This window comes from Bufo gargarizans, chromosome 6 (assembly GCF_014858855.1).
Source record: "Bufo gargarizans isolate SCDJY-AF-19 chromosome 6, ASM1485885v1, whole genome shotgun sequence".
NCBI lineage: Eukaryota > Metazoa > Chordata > Amphibia > Anura > Bufonidae > Bufo > Bufo gargarizans.
The window spans coordinates 88,517,770-88,537,072 of NC_058085.1; the positions used below are offsets into that span (position 1 = coordinate 88,517,770).

At 44.5% G+C, this 19,303-nt stretch overlaps 1 protein-coding gene across 2 annotated transcripts in view; it reads left to right on the plus strand.

Annotated features, from left to right (window-relative positions):
- The window catches only part of PLCG1 (phospholipase C gamma 1), a 79,406-nt gene that overhangs the window by 39,245 nt on the left and 20,858 nt on the right, over positions 1-19,303 (plus strand). For both annotated transcript variants that reach the window (XM_044297960.1, XM_044297961.1), the window contains exons 2-5: positions 11,161-11,313; positions 11,506-11,599; positions 13,900-13,947; positions 17,516-17,600. In XM_044297960.1, the coding sequence (XP_044153895.1) occupies positions 11,161-11,313; positions 11,506-11,599; positions 13,900-13,947; positions 17,516-17,600 (380 nt within the window). The remainder of the gene's footprint in view (positions 1-11,160; positions 11,314-11,505; positions 11,600-13,899; positions 13,948-17,515; positions 17,601-19,303) is intronic.

Sequence of the window (19,303 nt, forward strand, 5' to 3'; positions counted from 1 at the left end):
CTGAAATGTGGCCCCAAAGTGATCGATGACAGGCCGTATCTTATACAGCCGGTCATAGGCAGGATCACCTCGGGGTGGACATGCTGCATTATCGGAATAATGCAGACATTTCCGGATGGCCTCAAACCGGGAGCGTGTCATGACCATACTGTACAGTGGGGTCTGGTACAGGACGTCCCCACTCCAGTATTGCCTGACACTGGGTTTTTGGACTAGACCCATATGCAGCACGAGGCCCCAAAATGTCCTCATTTCGGCTGCACTGACCGGCGTCCAGCCACCGGGTCTAGCCAAAACTGAGCCTGGGTTTTGAGCGACGAACTGTTGGGCGTACAGATTCGTCTGCTCCACCATCAAATTCACCAGTGGGTTACTGAAAAAAAAACTAAAATAGTCAATTTCAGTAAACCCCACTGTGGGAATCTGGATTCCAAGATTGCCAGCGAAATCCGGAATCTCAGGCTCAAAGTCCACTGGGGGACACCAGCTAAGTTCATCGGCAGGGGTCTCCGGTGAACTTATTTGGTGGGCCGGGAAACCAGTACGAACCCCAGGGCGGCTCGTACTAGGGTGGGCCACAGGATCCCTAGCATGTGCGGCCCCTGGCTCCGCCTGGCGGCGTCTCCGCCGCCTTGGTGGCTCATCGTCATCCGATGATGATGAGGAGGATGCTGATGATAAGAGGAATGTGGGGTCATCCTCATCCTCACTGGGGCTCTCGGAGTCGGAGGCAATCTGGGCATATGCCTCCTCGGCCGAGAACACCCGGCGGGCCATGGGTGTGTGTGCGTGTAGGTGTGCGTGTGTGTAAAACTTTATTATATGTGCGTGTGTGTGGGGGCAACGGGTGTTCGCGTACTAAAAAAAGGAAAAAAGGGCAAGTGTTAGGAAAAAAAAAAAGTTGCTGATTAGCGGTACAACGCTGATCAGCGGTGGGGCAGGCGATGCGCTAACAGTGGACGGACGCTAAAAAGTGCCGACCAGTCAGCGAACGCAGAAAAAAAAGTGGTGGTGAGGGGGCTAGTGGTGGTGGTGGGGGGGGGGGGGTTGGGGGGAGTGGTGGGGGGATGGGTGGAGGGGGTGGGGGGGCTGGTGGTGGTGGGGGGCTGGTGGTGGTGGGGGGCTGGTGGTGGGGGGCTGGTAGGGGGGGGGGCAAGTGGCAGGGGGGGGTCTGGGGTCTGATAGATGGATCAAAAAAAAAGTTTTGTGTAAAAGTTAAAAGTTTTTTTTTTTTTTTTTCCTAACTAACTTTTCCCTTCTTTCCCTGCCTAACGATGCCTCTCCCTCACTGACCCTAACCTACCTGGGTGGCGATGGGTGCAGGAGGGTGATGGATGGCGATTAGGGGGACACAGGAGCTGGTGCTGGACGATGCTGCCGGGTGCTCGTGCAGAACAGGAAGAGGAGGGGAGAGAGGAGCGCAGGAAGTTTGAATCTCGCGCCTCTCTCCCCTGCACCAATCAGCACCCTGGACAGCAGTGTTCAGCACCAGGGCCAGCACCGCCTCCTCAAATCCTCGGACTGCGATTGGTGGTGTATAATTACGCCACCGATCGCAGTCTTTTTCCGGTTCATCGGGTCACCGGACACCCGAATGGACCGGAAACGCAGAAAACCGCAGGTCTGAATTGACCTGCGGTTTTCTGCGATCGCCGATACGGGGGGGTCAAATGACCCCCCCCTGCGTTGTTACGGGATGCCGGCTGAATGATTTCAGCCGAAATCCCGTTCCGATTAACCCCCGCGGCGCCGGAATGCCGATTTTAAGTCAGGACGTACCGGTACGCCCTTGGTCCTTAAGGACTCGGGAAATAGGGCGTACCGGTACGCCCTGTGTCCTTAAGGGGTTAATAAGGGCAGTTAAGGATTCATGTTATTAGCACCGACATGGCCATATGTTTAGCTTATAGGGCACAAATCTGATGACAGAGTCCCTTTAATACATATATTGAAGAGAATACGGCCCAATACTGACCCCTGAGGTACCCCACTAGTGACAGTGACCCAATCTGAGTGTGTACCACTAATAACCACCCTCTGTTTTCTATCATTGAGCCAGTTACTTACCCACATACAGATATTTTCTCCCAGTCCGAGCATTCTCATTTTATATACAAAACTTTCATGTGGTACAGTGTCAAATGCTTTGGAGAAGTCCAGATATACGACATCCATTGATTTGCCGCTGTCAAGTCTAGAACTTACCTCCTCATAGAAACTGATTACATTAGTTTGACCTGATCGATCCCTTATGAAGCCATGCTGATATAGCGTTATTTGCTTATTTTAATTGAGGTACTCCAAGATAGCATCTCTTAGGGCTCTTTCACACTTGCGTCCTTTTCTGCCGGCATAGAGTTCCGTCGTCAGGGCTCTATGCCGGAAGAATCCTGATCAGTTTTATCCTAATGCATTCTGAATGGAGAGAAATCCGTTCAGGATGCATCAGGATGTCTTCAGTTCCAGACCGGAACGTTTTTTGGCCGGAGAAAATACCGCATGCTGCGCTTTTTGCTCCGGCCAAAAATCCTGAAGACTTGCCGCAAGGCCGGATCTGGAATGAATGCCCATTGAAAGGCATTGATCCGGATCCGGCCTTAAGCTAAACGTCGTTTCGGCGCATTGCCGGATCCGACGTTTAGCTTTTTCTGAATGGTTACCATGGCTGCCGGGACACTAAAGTCCTGGCAGCCATGGTAAAGTGTAGTGGGGAGCGGGGGAGCAGTATACTTACAGTCCGTGCGGCTCCCGGGGCGCTCCAGAGTGACGTCAGGGCGCCCCAAGCGCATGGATGACGTGATCGTATGGCACGTCATCCATGCGCATGGGGCGCTCTGACATCATTCTGGAGCGCCCCGGGAGCCGCGCGGACTGTAAGTATACTGCTCCCCCGCTCCCCACTACTACTATGGCAACCAGGACTTTAATAGCGTCCTGGCTGCCATAGTAACACTGAACGCATTTTGAAGACAGATCCATCTTCAAATGCTTTCAGTTCACTTGCGTTTTTCCGGATCCGGCGTGTAATTCCGGCAAATGGAGTACACGCCGGATCCGGACAACGCAAGTGTGAAAGAGGCCTTAGAAAACCTTCAAACAGTTTGCCCACAACATATGTTAAACTTACCGGCCTATAGTTTCCAGGCTCTGTATTTGGACCCTTTAGAAATATTGGCACCACATTTGCTATGCGCCAATTTTGTGGAACACTCCCTATCAGTATAGAGTCCTTAAATATCAGAATATCATATCATAAATATCATATGAAGTAGTTGTTAGATAAAGAAACTCCCCAGTTTATTATTCTAGACCTGATCAGAGCTAAGATGACTTCTAGGTATAGAGGAAAGCTAGCCAGTGTCCTCTTTTTCCCCAAGACCTACCTTCTCAAAGTTGCTGCAGGGACCCCCGCATTCAATCATCTGGTAGCATCTTGTTGCTGTGTGGGCAGATAATATTTGAATGTATCGGTACGGTGGGCCCCCAAAATAAATGTTACTGGTGGGCCCTAGGCACCCCAGTCCTACACTGGGATCTATGTCTAATTTTGACTTCTAAAAATCACCTTGTGCGAACAAGGCCTTAAAGGGACACTGACAGGGCCAATAAGCATATTGAGGTATATATATGGCAGTACAGGTCTTATAATGGGTATTACAATCATATAAGTATACCCCCTGTCCACATTATACATACAGTAAACTTAAGTTTTATAACCTGCTCCAACGGTCTTCAATCTGCCCAAGGGGCGGCGTTTCACCTCTCTTGCGCCCAGCCAGCCTCCCCCAACTGCCGCTTTGAAGCGCCGCCCAGCTCATGAATATTCAGTTTGCTGGGCGGCTTCTGCGGTCCCCGCTCTGAAGCGCTGCGCTTAACAGTGCCCGGCGCATGCGCTGGATCTTGTAAAGTCCGGTACAGTAAGCGCCGCCCAGCTCATCAATATTCACTTCGCTGGGCGGCGCTTACTGTCCCCGACTTCACAAGATCTGGCGCATGCGCAGGGCACTGTTCAGCGCAGCGCTTCAGAGCGGGGACCGCAGAAGCCGCCCAGCAAACTGAATATTCATGAGCTGGGCGGCGCTTCAAAGCGGCAGTTGGGGGAGGCTGGCTGGGCGCAAGAGAGGTGAAACGCCGCCCCTTGGGCAGATTGAAGACCGTTGGAGCAGGTTATAAAACGTAAGTTTACTGTATGTATAATGTGGACAGGGGGGATACTTATATGATTGTAATACCCATTATAAGACCTGTAGAGTGCCATATATATACCTCAATATGCTTATTGGCCCTGTCAGTGTCCCTTTAAAGAAAATGTGTCGCCGATTATTATTTATTTAATTTTTTTTGTCCGTCAAAAGTAGATAGCATAAACAATTTTTGCAATCAGAAAATAAAAACAGATAAAAAAAAACAGGATATGTGTTGCTATTTTCTGAACATGATTATGGGGACGAGCATCTTGCATCAGGTGTGGCCACAGACACCATGGACAGGAGGGGACCTCATTGACTTCTGTGGGAGAGTTTTCTAGTTCTGTGCAGAGGTCAGGAGGAAGTAGATAAGCTGTGATATCACCTCCTCCCATCCAGCTCGTTACATAGACATACCCCTATCACTGCCCCGCCCATTGACATAACATCACAGGAAATAATAAAAACCGTATGGACGTGATCATGTGACCACAACCCAGAATGGGAGATTGGAGCAGTAAAGGTAAAGAAGTGAATTACAGCGACCTTCATAAATGATTATTTTAAAGGATGCTGATGCAAATGGAAAACCCCTTTTAAAGAAGCAACTTTGGAGAATTCGAAAGTATCTGTTTCTTTTACCAAACTTATGAAAATCCAGTTCCACGAGATCCCTGCTTGACCGGCTGCAGTCAAGAGATTCTTTGAACATAAACCCTCCCTTGCGCAATCTCTTGGTGTATCGATGTGGGTCACACCTTCATTGCTTGACCACACAGCCCGGTTGAAACCATTTTCGTAGCCAATTTATACTGAATCGGTGGACAAACATAAAAATACTGTGAATAATTATTGACAGTCCTCTCTTTAAGATGTCTTAGTCCAATAAAGTAGTCCAAGTCAAACACACGGGAGCACTTACCAGCCAGAAGCAGAGTATTAGTCGAATTAAAAAGTGGTAAAAGTTGGCTCTGTGCATGTTTTCCTGAAAAATCTACTTGTAAACGATCATACATCTACTTTGTTTTTGGCCAGTGACACAGTCTGTGCATAAATTCCCGACAAATGGCAATTTACCCTAGAAGGTTAACAGAATGCCGTTCTCTCTAGTCCTAATACATTTCAAATTTCCTCCTAGATCCCCTCCACAGGGCCGCCCAGGTGCACCCTGTAGGAGCAGAAGTGGAGTGTGGTGGCTCAGTAGTTATTTAGCAGTGTTGTCTTTTATCACTGGGGTCAAATCTACTAAAGCAGGCATGTCCAAACTGCGGCCCTCCAGCTGTTGCAAAACTACAACTCCCAGCATGCCTGGATAGCTTACAGCTATTATGGCATGCTGGGAGTTGTAGTTTTGCAACAGCTGGAGGGCCGCAGTTTGGACATGCCTGTACTAAAGGATGGTTTGCATTTTTTCCCAGTGTAGATCAGGTTCTGTTCAGAAGGAATGTGAGTAGGCTGATACCTACAACCCTAACAGAGGCCAATGATACACACATATCGGCTCAATTTCAGAACTTTTTTTGCCAGTACCCTGGTTTCATCCCACAGTCCAAAAACATTCTGATTAAATGGCTTCCTATGAAATTGAAATGAATAAGTAACGTTGATGTAGAACTACTGTAAGGCTGAGTTCACATCAGCGTTCAGCCTTTCCGTTCTCCTGCTCCTTTATAAGAGCAGGAGAAAGGAAAGGACTGATTCGGGACATTACTGAGCCTTCGGACCCCATAGACTATAATGGGGTGCGTTAGGTTTCCGCTCAGAGGAAGATTTTTGAAACTGAGGCAAAATTCCTGTGCGCACAACTTTAGTCTCCGCTTCAAAAGTCTTACTCTGAGCATAAACCTAACGGACCCCGAATCCGTCCTTTCCGTTTTCCTTTTTCGTTTATAGGCTGAACGCTGATGTGAATTTAGCCTACGGTGTAAGGACGCAAATGGAAAATCTGAGACCAACATCTACTGTATCTCTAGTACAGGATACCATCTTTCGGCTGCAGCGTGCAAGAAGGTGTCTGCGCATGCCCATTCACTTCTATGAAAGTTCTGAGAACAGCCAAGCACAGTTGAGACAGGCTGTGCCATAAAAGTCCGAGATGGGAATACCCCTTTAAGCGCTGTATGATACAAAGTATACTTGGTTAGAAAGAGGTGCGTGTTTAAGGCATACATTGCTGCATGGGTGGTGATCTCGGGAAGTAGTGGGCACAGCTAGAGGATGAGCGACGCAGTGCTCCTGTGACACAGGATGCGGGCAGGCAGGAAGCTACTTTGCAGAGCACAGATGCTATATGTGGTTAGGTTGCAGCTGAGCATCCTGTCCCACTACCTGGGGAACTAGATCAACTACAGGGAAAGATGAGTTCATATCAAATGCCTTCTAGAAAACCTAAACTGTAGATGTCCCAAACAAAACGTACCTCATATGTGAGTAATCTTCATCCATCTGATCCCCCAGACTAGATCTGGTGTGTGTGCCAGTCTTTGAACAAAAAGGATAATGAAGGGCGTCATGGGACTTTTGGCCTTAGCAGTAGGAAGTGTAAGGAGTATTGATATTTCTCCTCCCAGTAGGATATTTGGCGGAGAGCATGACCTGGATATACGACCTTCATGTCATTATAGTTCTGAGTAGGAAGCCCCTTTGTTGACTCCATCCTACAAAAAAACAAAAGCAAACAAGAAGAGAATTTACGGTATGTATTCTTATCCTTGTCTTGGACGGATCTGAGGCATCAAAAGTCACTTTTATATTAAAAAAAATACTCTGCTCTGGCTCATGGTCTTGATGAGAGAACCCATTAACACAACTTACAATTTTGATCTAATGCTTAGTCTTACCTCCTGAAATAAGGTTAAAGTTTTATCGCCTCTCCTATATAACCCTACTGCAGTAGTGGCGAACCTATGGCAAGCGTGCCAGAGGCGGCACTCAGAGCCTGCTCTGTGTGGGCCGTGCTTAGGATTGCCACCTGTGCACTATAACTAATAGGCGCTTCCATTGTGGAGCGCTCATTAGTACGGAATCCCCCCACGTCTTTAGCTTGTGTCAAAAAATACACACTTGCTGCTGACAGGATGCACAGGACAAGACCTGCGCTCCAGTGTGATGACGTTTCACAGCATTGACTGGAAGCAGCAGGACCTGCGAAACGTCATCATGCTAGAGCGCGGGTGTTGTCCTGCACATCCAGTGAACAGCGAGAGTGTTAACTGCGGCGCGATCAAATGGAGGAGGTGATTTTTATTTTTTGCACAAGAACAGTGGGGAGGGGTGACCTCTAATGAGGGAATTATTAATACTGGGAGCCACTAATGGAGTAAAAATAATATTAGGGGGCATTAATGGGGGCAATAATTTGCGTCAATATCTGAATTGGACCTCTACTGATTGGCAGAGGGTTACCTTCTCCAATTAGTCATGTTTTCTGCTTCATTGAATGTATGGACGTTAGCGTGTCAGGCGAGAAACATCAGAGAACAAACACCTTGCTACCATTACTGGAAGAACACAAGCTTGTAGTGGCAGTGTTATGGTCTGGGGAATGTTTTTGTGACCTTCTCTGGGACACTAATCTCTATATCTGTGTGGAATTCACTCTCAATAGAGATTAGCGAACACCTGGAAATTCGGGTTCGCCGGGTTTGGCCAAACTTCTGCTCAAAGTTTGGGTTCGGGACCCGAACCCCATCGAAGTCAATGGGGACCCGAACTTTGGGGTACTAAAATGCCTATAAAATAGACATAGTAAGGACTAGAGGGCTGCAAAATTGGGGTAAGAACAGGACAATTGACCTGCAAACAAATGTGGATAGGGAAATTACTTAAAATAACATAGAATTATAATCTTGAACTAGGAGGCGGAAGTCAAAGTGGAGGTTGAGGAGGCAGTGGATGTGGCGGTGTAGGTGGAGGAGGAGGAGGTAGCCAACACTGTTTTTGTTGTGTTTTATTTTATTTGTTATAAAATTTGGGAAGACCCCAAAACATTGGTAAATAGAAAAGAGAAGGCAAAGAGAAAGTCCGCTGTAGTAGAACAATGGCTGGGTGCGGCTGGTATACTTGTCTGCTCAGCACAAGGTACGGACAAGTCCTTGTTGTGGCATGCTGACAAAGCTTTTCTACATTTCGGTCATACTAACCCTCTCTTCTGAGGTGCTACCAGTATGCGCTTGTACTCGTGCATCTTCCTATCACGCTCCAGTGACAGAATTAAGGATGACACATTGTCCTTTTAGTGAGGATCCAGCAGGGTGACCACCTAGTAATCAGCACTGGTTAGAATGTGGGTAACTCGGCGATCGTTGCGCAGGCACTGCAGCATGTAGTCGCTCATGTGTGCCAGGCTGCCCAGAGGGAACGACAAGCTGTCCTCTGTGGGAGGTGTATCGTCTTTGTCCTCTTTATCCAACCAGCCACGCTCCAGTGATGCCCATAGGCTGCTTTGGGTGCCACCCTGCTGTGAACACGGTTCCTCCTCATCCTCCTCCTCTACATCCTCCAGAACTGTGCCCTGGCTGGACAGTTGTGTACCTGGCCTCTGTTGGTGCAGGAACCCGCCCTCCGAGCCACTTGTAAATGACTGGCCTGATAACCGTGGAAATGATCCCTCTTCCTCCTGTGCCACATCCTCTTCCATCATCGCCTGAAGTGTTTTTTCAAGGAGACAAAGAAGTGGTATAGTAACGCTGAGGATGGCATCATCGGCACTGGCCATGTTGGTGGAGTACTCGAAACAGCGCATCACGGCACACACCTCTCACATGGAGGCCCACTCGTTGGTGAAGTGGTGCTGTTCCGCAGAGTGACTGACCCGTGCGTGCTGCAGCTGAAACTCCACTATCACCTGCTGCTGCTCGCACAGTCTATCAATGTGCAAGGTGGAGTTTCGCTGACACTTAAAATTACTGGCTCTTACCTCACTGAGCCCAGGAACCTCGGTGATACATACCTTCTGTCAATGACGGCCCCTTGCGCCTTCCTACAGGGCATTTTAGGCCAGCATTGTAATACTGATGTGAACCGTATGGGGGAAGGCGCTATGATGGCCTTTGTACTGGGGCTTATTGTGCCAGCATTGTAATGCACACCTCAGCTGTTTCAGACCTTGTTTGTAGGATCACATTGCTATCCGTAATCGGGGTCAGGTACTGCCTGCTGTAATAAGATTATCAGAAGTCACCTCAAAGTCTGTTAATAAGCGCTCCGTCTGAGGCCTCTTACTTTTATGTGGTCGAGGAACGTCTTGGCGCCTTCTGATGTTCTTGTAAAGTACAACGGAGATCACATCATCTCCTGTATCATGTACGAAGGAAAGTTGAACAGACTGTCAGGAAGTTAAAATGCTTGTGCCATTTAGATGAATGATAACTTAATTAGAATGAGATTAATGGTTTACTGGTAACTTCTAATTGTATTACAATAATTGAATTCACCTAGTGCAGGGCTGGCCAACCTATGGCACGGGTGCCAGAGGCGGCACTCGGAGCCCTCTCTGTGGGCACCCACACCCTGGAAAAAGTCTAAGTGTACCAATATGCCTTAGACCTTTCCTGCCATTCATCAGCGCAGGACGCACCATGAACAGCACAGGCAGCGCACTGAATGTAGACAGGCTATTATAGCTACTACATGATAAAGTACATGAAAGATATACTATATTGGACTGTAGGATTCAGGTTAACTTGCCGTGTTGGCACTTTGCGATAAATAAGGGGGTTTTGGGGTTGCGGTTTGGGCACTCGATCTCTAAAAGGTTCGCCATCACTGACCTAGTGTATGGGTGAGTACTGTATACTGTGAATGTACAGGGATTGATGTTGTATGTAGGCCGTGTCTGGGACGGCAGCTCATCCCTATACATTTGAATAGGGCAGAGTTACAACACCAGACACAGTCCATGGACAAGAGCGGCGCTATGAAAAGTTATAGGGTGTAACTGTCTTATTGACTGTCCCCTGTGCAACGTGTACGATCCATCATAAGACTGAACACTCTAGCAGTCTTCTTTAATGATACCGTCATGCTGCTTTCCATCTATTCTATGACTACATATTTAAAGGTAATATATTTGGTCATCTCTATGCCCAACACCATGGCTGGACAAATCCAAAAAGTCTAGTATCTTTGCAGTATATTTTCTGTAGACTTTTATGAAAGGTCTTGTTGTTGGGAAACATAAAACATTCCAGTTACCTGTAAGTCCTAGTGTTGAGTATTTGGGGCCTGCAGTTTACAGTGGCTCCCCGCCATTACTCTGCTCACTCTCTTTCACCCTCCATGAGCAGACAATAGGCACTGTCAAAGTTGGGATTTGCTATTGCTATGGCTTGTCCTTCTGTGGCTGTCAGCAAAGAGGTAAAACGAAGATAGGGAACCCATCTAGTATTTTATTGCTGCTGGGAGGGAAAGATGTTATCTTTAAGAATAATAGTAGACTTGTAGAATTAGGATACTTGCATGACAGCTCTGTTGTTCTCATGATGGACCTAGATCAAGATTACCTCAGAAGAGCATTGCATTTCTCAGTATAATGTGTCACGCTCTAATTGAGTCACTCATCCCCCTTCACTCTCTGGTCGGAGTTCTTGAGCAGTGATGTACTGCTGAAGCCTCTGTGACTGCTGAAGCCTTTGATTGTGATTATGATTCTGCAGAAGCAGCAGACAAGTGAGATTATGTTCAGGGCACTAGTTAGGACCCCAGGGGTTGAGTCCAACCCCTTTTTAATATGTGAGAAGAAAATGGTTTGATAGTAGTGTCTATTTATAAAGTATGGAAATATGTAATTCAGACAGGTTCGGGACATGTTCTAGAAACTAAGATGGAATAAACATTATTGCTGATGTGGAACCAGAATGCTTTACACAGATCAAACCTACAACTATTTATTAGATGAAAGCATGTACTGCTGGTGGGAATGTTCATAGTGGAATTGATGGCTTATCCATCTTCTATACCACTCTCTTCTCAGTGGACATCAGGGAGATAAAGGAGATTCGGCCGGGGAAGAATTCTCGGGATTTTGATCGTTACCAGGAAGATGCTACGGTACGCCTGGAACCGGATCACTGCTTTGTTATCATCTATGGCATGGAATTTAGACTTAAGACCTTGAGCCTGCAGGGTAAGTGACCTCCATTTAATATGTATCTAACATTAGAACCAACCACTGTATGTATAGATGTGCCGCACCTAATTGGTCTTCATTAATATTGATTTCTTTGACTTAAATAATTTCCTGGAAAAAACGTGTGACCGACCGACTGTAATATTTTTGTCCTTTCTCTTGATCTATCAAACCATCTGCATTTTCCAGCAACATCAGAGGAAGAAGTGAGTATGTGGATGAAAGGATTAAGCTGGTTGCTCCAAGATACTCTTCAGGCCCCTACACCGCTGCAGATAGAGAGGTAATAAAGTGGGCTCCAGCAGTAATCTACTGTGTCCTCCTCTGACTGAACCCAAACAGCAGTCATCAGGGGCGTAGGTTAAAGAGGATTGGGTATGTTGGATTTCTGCATGTACAATCCATCATTCGGGTGGGAGAAGAGCTGTTGCCAGATACAAAATAATTATCCGTATTCAGTCTTGCTAAGTTTCCATGCTTATGGAAAAGTTGGAGAAGACACCCGAGTGGTAGGCTGATATAATGTATATGACCAAGATGTGTTAGTTAGAGAGGTTTTCCAGGCTCCTGATTGTGGTAGCTTATCTTCAGGATAGGTCATCAATATCAGTAACAAATTACTGGTGTTATTGGCATAAAAAATGTCTTTAGTAAGGTGGCTGCTAGTCAGCACCTAAGGTATTCAACAAAAGCTTGACTGTTTCCAGTAGAAACCATGGAACGTAGTATAATAGAAACAAGAGAGATAAGAAATACAATGTAGATATAAAACTACTCAACTTTTGTTACAATTGTTTCCTATTGTAATAAAATAAATGTCTGTTCTGATCTTCTCTCAAAGGGGTTGTTTGTCCCATGATCAAATTCTCATTTACCCCGTTAGATCCCATTTTCAGTAAAATGTTCCTTTGTCTAAATATTGCTGTTACATACAGTACTTCTAATAGCGTCCCCTGAAAAGATTAGTTGTATGTTGAGAGGGAATCGCCAGCATTTTAAAAAAAACGTATTCCAATCAAAAGATAGTTTTGTGTGATCCAGAACAGGTGTAATCGATAGATAACCTCTTAAAAAAAGAGGTTGTATAGTTTTGGCAGCCTCCCCAAACTCACCGGATCTGCAGAAAAAAAGCATACTTGCCTGCTCTCTGCTGTTGGGTTTCTGCTCTTTTGGTCCACCGCTGCACCGCTTCCACCAGTGACTTGCCTCATCTCCCAAGCAGCAAATCACTGGATCACATGTACTTATTAGTACTTATTAGTACTTATAACTAGTATTCTCTATTTGGTGCTCTTTGAAGCCCCGTACAAGGCATAATGCCTCTCTCAGGCCCTGCTCTTGTTTAATGCGTCCATTTTCGCCAGATCCTTCTAAAGGGTTATTCACTTCTGAGACTTTTATAGCAGGTTTCTGATCCCTTGTTTGGTATCTCAAAGAGGAGATGAAGTGGACAGGTGGTCGTGTATGAGTGTTGCTCCATTTTAGTTTATGGGAGTTGCAAAGCGCTCGGCTATTTCTGTGTTCTTACAATAGATGGGAGCCCCAAAATGGATTCCCCATGCATAAATTTATATGCCAAAAATGTACTACCTGCTCTTAAGTTGTTTTTTTTTTTTTTTTTTTTTTTGTGGCCCAAGGAATCAGTTTGGTTATTGAACCAAAAAATGCATAAAATTCATTCAAAAGTACGTGAGTGATTATTTTTTGGGGGTTAGGACAGATGCTAAACAAGGTTAAGGCAAGGCATCTAAAAGGTACCAAAATCCCTCACCAATTTGGGACACAGCAAGGCCTCAATAAAACAGATGGCATGAGCATGCTTTTTCCCAGCACATATCCACACAACAGCTGAAAAAGCCAAAAAGAGAGGAAAAAGGCGCTCATAGGGTATGTACTGGCTGGATGTCTCAAAGTGAGATGTGATGATCACCGTTTAGTGTTGTGCTACATTAGCCACAACAGTAATGGAAAACCTTATGGTAATAATGGTCGGTGCTGTTGGGGTTCTCACTTTATTTACTAGCCCTAAGGAAGAAGAAACACATGGAAATGGTCGATGAAGATCCTTCAGATACCTTGTGCAGGGACATCTCTTTAGCACAAAAACATGACCAGAGTGGATGTAGGCGTAACTTCTTTATTGTAACATCTAGAAAAGAAAACTTTTGTCTAGAGAGAAGTTTCTATAGTGGTGGATCTGAAGGATCTTCATATACCATTTCCCTCCATTTATATTCACACAACAAGGACATAATTCCTCATTCTGGGATAGTTGGGGGAGGCATGCAAATAGTCTCTTTGTGCCCCTAGCTAGGCATCCAGATAGAGCCTAAGTACAGAATATTGTATTCCTACTTTTACACAACTTCTCCGAGCTTACTAGTCTTCATCAGTGCAAAATATGGATGCCATACCTCAATGAAGGTAGGGCTTGGTCAGGACATGTAAAAGTATCATCTCGTTGTCCAACATGGGCTGGAGAAGTATATGAGGGTCACTGCTTTTTTTTTTTTTTTTTAATACTATTGCAGCATTGGACGGATTGTGATTTTCTTCTAATAATGATTCTCTTTTTTTCAATAGGTGGCTACGGAAACAATTCTACTCTCTAGATAGAAACCGTGAGGACAAGTAAGAATCTTGACTTACCTGTTTGCCACTGTGGAAACATTTCGGGCCAGCTGAGCCAGTATTAGGGGGTGTTTTGGGCTGTCCTCTTTTAAGAGGACTTCCATCTCAGGGGCGTAATGACTATAGCGGCAGGCCATGCGACTGCTATGGGGCCCAGGGCAAGAGGGGGCCAAGTTGGGATAATCTCTTCTACTGGGGATGAAAACTTGGTCAGGACTCTGCCCTCTAAAGGAACAACTTTTAGCAAATGAGGCAGTGGAAGAAATGGCCCCAAGGGTCATTGGAAGGGGTTTAGGGGGAAACCCTTCTGTTCTGTGTAGGGGGCCTGGTTTGATCCTTGCTGTGTGGCCCTTACTGCTCTATGTACGGCACTGTTCCATCTATATTTTTAAAGGGGTATTCCGATTTGATACATTGATGGCATATCACTCAGTTATGGTGTCAGATAAGTGCGGTTCCCACCTCTGGGATCCGTCCTATCTCCAGAACGAGGCCTACGAAGTGAAAGAAGAGCTGCCATGCTGGCTCGGTTGTTTCCAGCAGCCCCATAATGGTGAAAGTAGAGGTGGCTGTGCTTGTTCTCCATTCATGAAAATAGCCCAGGTCTCTCGCTTAGGTATTTTTGGAAGTACCATAATAGTGAATGGAGAGCAAACCGCACATGCACAATGTGCTCTCCTTCACTTTGAGGGCTTCTTTTTGGAGATAGGTAAGGGTCCCACCTCTGAGACCCCCTCCTATCTGACATTAATGGCACATCCTAGCCATATGCCATTAAGGGGGTTGGCCACTTTCTGGTTAGTGTTGTAAGATGATTTAATGGAATTTACTAATATAGCTTTTGTAAAAATTCTATATTTCATAAGATGTGCCCCCTTGTTTGCCACATCTTTTATGCTGTCCATGCAGAGGTCTTGTCCATAAAAAGGCTACTGAGGGAGGGTCATGTGACCAGGCAAATCATCTTCCATTTACTGTTGGGAGTTTAGTGCAGGTGCAGTGTGTTTGAATGGAGTCGGCTGAGTGGTGTCTGGTCACATGACCCTCTATCAGCGGCCATTTTATGGACAGGATTTCTATGCAGACAGCACAGAAGATTTGCCTAACAAGGATACGTGGCTTATGAAATATAAAAAATGGCACCGAATTTCTCCAGAAGCTATATTTGTGTCATATAATCATCTTACCTACACATTGGTAACAAACAGCCAGAAAGCAGCCAACTCCTTTAATGTCCTAGATGGGGATACCGCTTTAACTTGCCCATGTACTGGAAAATCAGAAGTTAGTTTAGGAATTATATTTGTAAAATACATATTCTCGTTCTGCTTTATTGCAGAAGCTATTATTACTAAATTGACATTGATTGTCTGTTTGAATTGGTCTTTCAGCGACAGAGGTAAATTGTCAATATGGCTGCGCTTCCTGCTGTCAATTTTGGAAAAATGACTACCACACTAAAACAGAAAATATCATTAATACAAAGCATAAAGACTAGTGTTGAGCGAACTTGTGTTTTAAGTTCGGCGTCTAAAGTTCGGGTTATTGAAGAATTCCGTTATGGATTCCGCTACAACGGACCATAACGGAATTTAGAATCCATAACGGGATTCTTCGATAACCTGAAGACTAACTTTAGATGCCGAACTTAAAACACAAGTTCTCTCAACACTAATAAAGACCAAATTTGGCTGCTGCTCTAACTTCTGATTTTGAAATTCCTTGAAACCTGGTTGACTAATAGGTTGGAATTCAGCTTGGTGGCCCCGTGGAAATTTTCTAAGCATATACAGTTGAGAGAGTAACATCCAGATTTGTGGACAGACTGTTTCGACAGCTTCTACGCAGACTTGTCTGTCTCCATAGTAGCAGACTACAAACAAACCCTATAAGTAGTCTGATCCTACAGAGATATTCTCTATCTTCTACTTCTCACTTAACCTACCAAATGTATGTTGGCTTAGGCCTCTTTCACACTACAGTATGTCCATTTCAGTGTTTTGCGGTCCGTTTTTCACAGATCCGTTGTTCCGTTTTTTTGCTTCCGTTGTGGTTCCGTTTCCGTTCCGTTGTTCCGTTCCGTTTTTCCGTATGGCATATACAGTATATAGTAATTACATAGAAAAAATTGGGCTGGGCATAACATTTTAAATAGATGGTTCAGAAAAAACGGAACGGAAAGGGAAGACATACGGATGCATTTCCGTATGTGTTCCGTTTCTTTTGCGGACCCATTGACTTGAATGGAGCTACGGACCGTGATTTGCGGGCAATAATAGGACATGTTCTATCTTTCAACGGAACGGAAATACGGAAACGGAATGCATACGGAACACATTCCGTTTTTTTTGCAGAACCATTGAAATGAATGGTTCCGTATACGAAACGCAAAAAACGGACCGCAAAACGGAAAAAAAAAAACGGTAGTGTGAAAGAGGCCTTAATGACATGACAAATGGAAGGGAATAAAATGTGACTGCAGGATCAGACAAGGAAAGGTTTGGTTGTAGTCTGTTACCATGGAGACACATAGGTCTGCATAGTAGTTGTCAACACAAAACGGTTGGGTATTTTTTGTCAAAGCTATTGCAATGTTGCTTTCATTTTAGATGTATTAGAACTATTAAGTTTAAGGTAGACATAGAATTATTATTTTTTTTTATATGTTTTCAATATCCTATGCAGAGTGGGACCAGCGTTGGTTACAAGCCGAGAAAAAACGGCGTCCTTCCCTTACATATTTATAGTGGTCTCTGCTGGCAAACTTCTCTTTACATTTGCTGGTTTCGAAAGCGTAGTCTAGTTCATAGAATAGTTATTGTTAATGTCAGGCTGGCTGTTCAGTATGTTTGTTCCATATCCTATTGTCCTCACTTCCTTACATTAACCTACAGACATATCAGATAAAGACGACTTAAAGGGAATATGTCATCAGAAAATGACCTTTTGTTTAAATCACATTATTATTATTTTTTAGCGTTTTTGGTGATTATTTTTCTTTTTATTTCCCATGTCACTAGCTGTATTGAAAAAAAGTATATAATCTTGCAATTTTCACACTGGCCACTAGGTGTAATCCTAGGTCATGATTTCCATATCTGTACAATTAACAGTAGCTATCTTGTTATCATCACAGGCAGGATTACAATAACAAGTAACACCTGTATATAGATAACACAGGATCCACCATTCACAATAGCTGATATTGTAACCTATCAGCTCCCTCCTGAACTCTGCACAGGTCACAGCACATGCCTAGAAAACTCTCCCATAGAATTCAATGAGGTCCACTCCTGAGCATTGTGTCTATGGTCCATATGGCTGCTCTCAAAAGACAGGAAGTCTTAACATATTATTGGCCAGCGTGAAAACTGCAAGATTTCAGATTTTATTTTTTGTTTTAAATAAAGTGACATGGAAAATAAAATAAAAAATCATATACTTTTTTTTTTTTTTAAGTGTTATCCATAAAAACATGATTTATACGATAGGTCTGATGGCATTACTTTTGAGTCTCGCAATGACTAACCTGGAATATTTACATTAAAACGTTGCTTTCTCACATTAGGATCTCTGTGAAGGATTTGAAGAGTATGTTGTCCCAGGTTAACTACAGAGTTCCCAACATGCGGTTTCTACGTGATCGACTTATGGTGAGTTTGAGATTTTCTGACTCCCCTTCCGTTTGGTACATACACAACTAGTACGGAAACTGTTCTTAAAGGAATCTTTCAGCTCCAAAACCGTCCCCAAACTAGAGTAAAGGGTGTATAGTGTAAGTGACACCAATTCTGGTTCTGTCATTTTTATCTTCTTAACCACTTGTATTCTGAAGCTGTTCTCTGGCAAGCCAGCAGTAAAATGCACTGAGAGGACTCCACTTTAAGTCCTCTCCATTATTTTTGTGAGCTCATGAGTCCTCTCAATGCACTGAGAGGACTCCTCTTTGAGTCCTCTCCATTGAGGACTCATGAGTGTGTCACTGGAATGGAGTATGAAGATAAAAATGACATAACCAGACTCTGCGTCACTTACACTATACACCGCTTGCTTTAGGTTGGGGGATGTTTCGGAGCTGACAGATTCCCTTTTATGGCCCAAACACGTGCATGCTCTAGTGCCTGCATATAGGGGAGTCACAAGAGTAGCTGTTGGCAGAACACAAGGTCTTCCCTCATCATAGACAGTGGCAGATTGCTAGAATATGGCACCAGTGTCTGATTAGCAGCTGTTTTCCACAATGACACTTTTTTTGGCGGGTCTACTTGATTTTTCCAGGGTTGCATGGAAAATCATAGACTATAATTGCCAACTGAAAAAGCAGATCAGTACCTACAAGAGGTAAGTGGCACTTTTCTTGAACTGATGCTAATTTGAGGACCTCCCATCAAACCTCCACCAATTGGGCATCAGTGTTGTATCCTAGCGTTCTACCACCAGTTTCCATAATGAGTCGACTGCCGAGTAGCGTCAGTGCATACTTTACATGGTGTCTACATTTCTTATGTAGTCTTGTCTCATAGACCACAAATCAAATGGCAGTGGTGTACCACAAAGTTCTCATTTCAGTCTTTTTATTATTGACCTTGTGGATGGAACTGAAAGTTACAGTAAATGTCAGGTTTTGCTGATGATGTAACCTTAAAGGGGGTTTTCAGCTGAAAACAAAATTATATCTTAAAGTATAAAAAATACTGTGAAAAAGGTTAAGGCAATACTCTCCTCATGGTTTCCCTACTGCTTTCTGCTGTCCTACCAGTGCTGATGTGTGGACACAGGTTGATGTGACAGGGGTCATCCCCTACGGTACTCACATGTCCCTCTGTCGCTGGACCCAAGTAGAGATTGCAGGGGACTGTACAGCATTGAAACAAGAGTGGCGGAGGATCCTTGAGGTTTTTTGTTTTTTTGGGGGGGTTTTTCACAGTGTTCCTATTAGTTTAAGTATATTTTGACTTAAAACCCCTTTAAGTAGTAGAACTAAAAAGGGGTTTTCCAAGTAAACAAAGCTCATTACAGAATTATATGACCTGCCAATATATGCTGTTTTCTGCTTTTTGTCCTGTTGCCTTCCTTTGGTGCTTCCTTAAAGGAGTTATCCAACCCCTATAATTTTTCTTTATTGTATAAGCGTATCTTGTTTCTTTATTGTACAACCGCAGTGAGGAAGAGTTTGAATGTGTCTTGCTTATCAGTGTATCAAATGTATATTATTTATACTATGGGAAAGCCACATATAGCATATTAAAGGGCTACCATGTGAAAGGTATTCTTGGAAGTGGCTTCTGGTTGTTGGGATGTTGTAAAGGTCTCAGTCGCCCTGTCTGACTTTTCTCTGCTTTTTCCTTAATTTGCA